At 37.3% G+C, this 6,407-nt stretch overlaps 1 protein-coding gene across 6 annotated transcripts in view; it reads left to right on the top strand.

The window, feature by feature from the left end:
* The first annotated feature begins 1,197 nt into the window (after positions 1 to 1,197).
* bicd1a (bicaudal D homolog 1a) overlaps positions 1,198 to 6,407 on the top strand; it is a 41,088-nt gene continuing 35,878 nt past the window's right edge. For 3 of the 6 annotated variants that reach the window (XM_024281222.2, XM_036212558.1, XM_036212557.1), the window contains exon 1: positions 1,199 to 1,792. In XM_024281222.2, coding sequence (XP_024136990.1) covers positions 1,574 to 1,792 — 219 coding nt within the window. In that variant the 5' untranslated portion in view covers positions 1,199 to 1,573. Of the gene's footprint in view, positions 1,793 to 3,104; positions 3,430 to 6,407 lie in introns of those variants that run through there. The other 3 variants (XM_024281219.2, XM_024281223.2, XM_024281224.2) reach the window with 3 other exon arrangements.

The raw sequence follows: 6,407 nt of genomic DNA, 5'->3' as shown, positions 1-6,407 counted from the left end.
GGATCGTGACATCAAAGAGACCAATAAAGTACGCACTTGTTTGAAGCTCGACGCATCTCGTTTATCACCACAAGGGGGCCGCTACACTTCTAACTAAAGCAGAAGGATGTCTAGAGAGTGTCGTATATTTTCTCGCCACTAGATGTCACTAAAACTCTGTGTTCGGGTCTGGATCAAATTCTGTTTAGTTTTCTGTGGAAAAACAAAACCCATAAAGTTCAGAAAAACGTCATGTCAAACTCTTCAGCTGATGGAGGATTCGAGGTTTTGACTTTTACTGTTTTCAATCAGGTTAGAAAATTAAGTGGATCTCTTGAGAATCCTAATAGTTTATGGAATATTTTCCCAAACTATTTATTTGGTAATTTAGGAGGTTTAATTGTTTTTTTACTGAAATGTCCGTTTTCTGTTGGAAACTCCTGTTAGATTGGACAATTTTCACAAGCTCTGTTATGCTGGACTCCTATGTTCAAACACAACTTTTCTCCTCACAATTGCATTTTGTGGAACAATTTTAAACAAAAGTTTATTTCCACAAAACTGGTTTATCAATAAAATGATTACAGTAAATCGATTATTTGATGATAGAGGAAATCGGCACATGTGAAAGTTTTTTACGCAAATACAATGTTGTTATACCTCAGAAAGAATTCGATTTGGTTATTGGCATTCTGCTAGCTTTTTGGACTGTTTTGGTTTTACAATTTTTTAGGCTATTTTTGAGTTTAGCTAATATTTTTTGTGGCTAATTTAGGCTTGTTTATGTTTTTTAAGCTGTTTGGGAGTTTAGCTAATATTTCAGCTACATGCTAGCTGGGCTAATATAGGCTTTATTTGTTTTGTTTTTTTTTTTGGCTGTTTTGGAGCTACTCTAATATTAACACGCTAGCTGTTTTGGCTAATTTAGTTTTTTTCTACGTTTTTTTAAGCTGCTATTATTATAATAATAGTTTAGCTCTAATATTTTAGCTGGCTATCAACCTCAGTCTTTTCAGCTATTACCTTCATGATTTTTAGCTATCCATTTCAGCATCTTTAACAACCAAATTCAGCTTCCAGCATTCACACAAACATTATCACAGGTAATGCTATATATATAGTTCATAATTATGTTAAAAAGTTACAGTTTTATAGTTTTAAAAATGTAGTTTCACAGTGTTCAGTAAATGTTTATCCTGTTCGGCCCGTGATCTAATGTATGTTTTGGATTTGTTAGATTGATTTTGTCATCCAAGTGTCAATCTTTATCCAACAGGTGGCGCTCTTCATGAATTTGCAGGAATTTCATCTTTTTTTCTTTTTTAAAGGGAAACACTAGAATTCTGGCCTCATTTTACAGATAAGTCCTTCCATCTTTATAAGTGATGCGATAAACACGCAGGACGCGTCCATGTTTCCTGTTTCTGCTCTTCAGCTGCTTTTGACTCTGTGAGGGGGGGGGGGTCCTCCTCAGCCTCCGCCCGCCCCGTTGCCACTGCCCCCCTCCCACCGCACCGAAACGGCGGTCAGGCTGAGGTGGACGACGGACCATCGGAGGGGGGATTCCGAGCCAACTGCCCTGCTGAGAGGGGCGATGATGGCCGCCTGCGGAGGATGCGCCGGGTCGCTGGATCGGTACCGGGCCGAGGTGGACAGGCTGACGCAGGAGCTGGCCGAGGCGAACCGGGAGAAGATCCGCGCGGCGGAGTGCGGTCTGGCCGTCCTGGAGGAGAACCAGGCGCTGAAGCAGAAGTACGCGGATCTGGAGACGGAGCAGGAGAGCCTCCGGAAGGAGCTGGAGCAGCTGCAGGAGGTAGGCACGGAGGGAGGGAGGGAGGGAGTGGGCAGGGAGGAGGCGCAGTGCGGTCAGGTGTGTCGACCCCCGTGTTTGCGCCTGAAAGGCTCCGTCTGGTGCGTCAGTGCGCTGCGTAAACCGGCATGTGTGCGCACCAAAGCAGGAGTTTTAGAGGGAAAACGCGCCTTCAGGTGCATGTAAACTCTACTCTAGAGGTGATGTTGAAACCTGAGGTGGTTCTGCCCCAAAGGAACACATGGCAGCGACGATGCTGCGGCTGCAGGCGGAGGAAGTACTCCTCCCCACTCCAGTGCAGTGCTCCTCATCGAGTCGTTACTGTCCAGCAACTCTGCTGCTTTTCGGCGTATTGCCAGTTTGTAGGCTGCACAATAACTCCCAGCATGCTCCAGGATGGAGCTGGTTCTCCACAGAGATGCCCCATCATCTTCATCCGCTTTGCTTTGTTTAAACTACAAATCAAATCAACAGAAACCCTGTAAGATCAATTTGAACTAGAAAAGTTAAATTACCTGCGATAATACAAGTGTGAATGCATTTTGATGAAAGTATCTTTCAATACTGAAGCTTTTACTAAAATAGTGACACAATTTACTTTAATTGCTGAAGGGATTGAGAATTGCAAAGTGTTCAATTTGCTAAAGGACTGAAAATTTTGTCAAAGAAATGTGAAAGCGCTAAAATTTACATACATTTCTGAGAAAAAAATATTAAAATTGCTTAAAAATCCCTAATAAATGCCAATTTTGTAAAAATATTTAGTGTAAATATGAGCCAAACTCCAAATTAGCCTAAAAAATTGTTGAATTAGCGACAAAAAAAGCAAGCTTGTTGCTTTAAAACTAACTTAACTTTAAAATAGCCTAAAATTCCTAAGTAAACTAAATTACTTTAAAAAAAGTTTGGCTGTTGCTAAATTGGAAGCTAAACTCCAAATTATCCTAAAAAATAGATAACAAATTAGCCAATGAAGTTAGCATGTTACCTTCAGTAGATGCCACATTAACCAACAAAAAAAAAGAAGCTAGCACATTGCTTACTTACTGAACTTCAAAACTGCCTAGTAAACTAAATTAGCCAATAACGTTAGCATGTTGCTAAGATAGAAGCTAAACTCCAAATTAGCATAAAAACCTCAGTAGACGCTAAATCCGCCACAAAAAAAAAGTAGCTAGCACATTGCTTACCTACTAGCTAAACTTCAAAACTGCCTAAGACTCCTTGGTAAACCAAATTAGCCAAAAAATGTTAGCATACTAGCTAAACTCCTTTTTCTTTTAAGTTACTATACAAGATGAAAACATAGAGCACGAATATATTTAAAGGCTGCTGAATGCTTGTGAATGTCAATTAATAAAATATGTTTCAAAACAATACCCTCAGAAAAAATAAAATAATTTTTTCTTTTTTTTTCTTTTATTTTGAAAGTTTTGTCAAATTCATTGTAGGGAAATTCAACACCGAATAACTGCAAAGATAATATTTCTTTCTCTACACGATACGGCTTTATTCTACATTTATTGTCATGTGTCCATGATAGAGCGCCGTGGGCCTGAATAACAAGTGCTTGGTGCTCCTTCATTAATGAACATGGATCTGTAACAAGATGCTGATGCTGACGGAGCCTCCAGCTCAAGGTAATGGAGATCTCAAAATCCCAGGAGACAGGGGAAAACAAAGAGCTATATTGGACGTTAGTTCAAAATATAACTAGAAGTGCATAGAAACTTGGTCAGACAAACACAGAATAGCTCAAATGAAAGTATTTTGGCTAATTTGTTATCCACTGAGGTTTTTATAGGCTAATTTAGAGTTTAGCTTTTATTTTAGCAACAGGCTAACATTTTAGACTAATTAAGTTTACTGAGGAATTTAAAGCTGTTGTGGAGTTTAGCTAGTTTTTAAGTATTGTGCTAGCTTTCTTGACTGATTTGGGATCTACTGAGTTTTATTATGCTAATTTGGAGTGCAGCTTCTATGTTAGCAACATGCTAACGTTTTAGGCTAAGTTGTTATCTACTGAGGGTTTTCAGGCAAATTTAGAGTTTAGCTTCGGATGAATTTAAGGCAATTTTGGAGTTTAGCTTGTAATTAAGCAATGTGTTAGCTTTTCTTTGGCAAACTTGTTATCCATTGAGGTTATTTTAATTCTAATTTGGAGTTTTGCTAATATTTTAGCAACATGCTAACGTTTTTGGCTAGTCTGTTCTCTACTGAGGTTTTATTGGCTAATTTAGAGTTTAGCTTCTATCTTAGCAACACACTAACGTTTTAGAATAATTTAGTTTACTGAGGAATTTAAGGCAATTTTGAAGTCTAGCTATAAGTAAGCAATGTGCTAGCTTCTTTTTTGTGGTTAATTTGGCATCTATTGAGTTTTTTTAATGCTAATTTTGAGTTTAGCTCATATTTAAGCAACACACCAATACTTTTTTACAAAATTGCATGTATTAGAGATTTTTAAGCAATTTTATTAAATTTGTTCAGAAATTTAGGTCAACTTCAGCACTCTTTCATAGTTCTTTAATTAGGGATTTTTAAGGAAATGTAATACTTTTTTCTCAGAAATGTATGTAAATTTTAGCACTCTTTCACATTTCTTTAACAAAATGTTCAGTCCTTTAGCAAATTTCACACTTTGCAATTAGCTTTTGAATTCTCAGCAAATCCCTTCAGCAAATTGCATGTATTAGAGATTTTTAAGCAAATTTATTAAATTTTTCAGAAATTTAGGTCAGCTTCTGCACTCTTTCATAGTTCTTTAATGACATTTTTAGTCTTTTAGTCTTTAGTCTCAAATTTAACACGGCTTTTGCATTTACAGCAAATCCGTTCATTAATTAAAGGAAATTGTGTCACTATTTACAACAAAAAGCTTCAGTATCTTTAGCAACTACTTTCAGCAAAAGCATCCACACTCACATTATTGCAGGTGATTCAACTTTTCTAGTTACAGTCATAATCTCGTTTCATCCTTCATCTGAAAGCTGTATTGACAGATTTTCACTTGTAGGGAAACCACAAATCTATATTTGCACTCTCTGCTGTTGCTTCTCCACAAAAAAACATTGAATATAAAACTCATTAAATCATGTATCCAGTTTAGTTTTCCTGTAGTATTTGATCTTCAGGACAAAGACGGAACTGTCTTTTCGATTTCTCAGATAATCTGAGGGATTATGATGGAAAATGCAGCTAAAACGACAAATCAAAAACATGTTGGCAGAGGAGAGCTGAAGCAGTGACAGTGACAGAATGATTTCTGACAAATGATGCAGCCTGGACTGACATGTGACGTCCACCATTTCCCCGCAGAGAATCTAATTGCATGACTTCATATGAACATGTGGGATCTGATTTTTATCTAACAGTGTTTGGCATCTCTGCTGGTTTGTTTGTTTGTTGTTTCTCTGCATGGAAGGAGGTCTTCTACTTCTGGGATTTGGACAGTAAATATTTGCATTATGTCCGGTCTCATGGAGCTGCCTTTTGGAAGTGATAGTTCAGTCTTTTGGTTCTGAAACTGAACAAAAACATCTGAAGGACTTCAGTCAAACCCTAGAATTGTGTGAAGCAGATTTGCTGATCTGAACCTCATTGTTTTACATTTGATCATGTTGAAATATACAGATCAACGTGCTCAGAGGAGGGAGATTCCTCCAAACCGGCGCTTGTCCTTTACCTCCATTGACATCATAGACATTTATTTTTAGCTTCAGGGTCAAAACAAATTTACGCAGCTAACGGTTTGTTTTGTTGCTCACAGTTTCCTGTCTTGCTCCTCTGCCTGTCTGCCTGCCTCACGGCCCGTTTCCCGTCTTCCTCGTCTCTCAGTGTGTACAGTACATCTCCTGAAAGCTGCAGAAGCAGCGGCGAAGCCTCGTTGTTCTGGCTCGTTAGTGCTGTTTCCAAGCAGATCATCCTCTAAAAACACAGACTCAACGCTGAAGAGAGCGGGAGAGCAGCGCCGCAGAGAAACATGGTTTAACTTTCGGTATTTTGAGAAAATGCATGTTAATTTACAGGTATTTGAAAGGTGTGATGTTGACTCTCACAAAAACTTTTGTATTATTTTGTAAGCTAAATAAAAAATAAATATCTAAATAAATCCTAAACTTAAAAAAATCAACAGCAGAAGCTTTTTTGTGAACAGGAATTGAGATACACACTTTTATGAATCGTTTTGTCACATTTTATCCTTTTTTTCTCTGACCTCTAGATTATGGAGGATGAAATTAGCCAATTTGAAATAAATATATACACCATTAAATTAATAAAAATGTGTCATTAAATTAAAAAAAGTGAAAATCAATAAATACATGTTTAAATGGCTATTTTAATATTTTAATTCCACATATATGTTGCGAAGATATCAGCTAAACTCCAAATTAGCCTAAGAAAATTTCATTAGATGCCAAATTAGCCAAAAAAGAAAGCTAGCATATTGCTTATTTACTAGCTAAACTCCAAAACTTTCTAAACTTCCCAGTAAACTAAATTAGTCAAAAACCTGTTGCTAAAATAGAAGCTAAACTCTAAATTAGCCCAAAAAAACTCCAGTGGATAACAAATTAGCCAATAATGTTAGCATGTCACTAAAATGGAAGCTAAACTC

This window comes from Oryzias melastigma, linkage group LG6 (assembly GCF_002922805.2).
Source record: "Oryzias melastigma strain HK-1 linkage group LG6, ASM292280v2, whole genome shotgun sequence".
Taxonomy (NCBI): Eukaryota; Metazoa; Chordata; class Actinopteri; order Beloniformes; family Adrianichthyidae; genus Oryzias; species Oryzias melastigma.
This window is presented reverse-complemented; position numbering and strand designations above follow the sequence as displayed.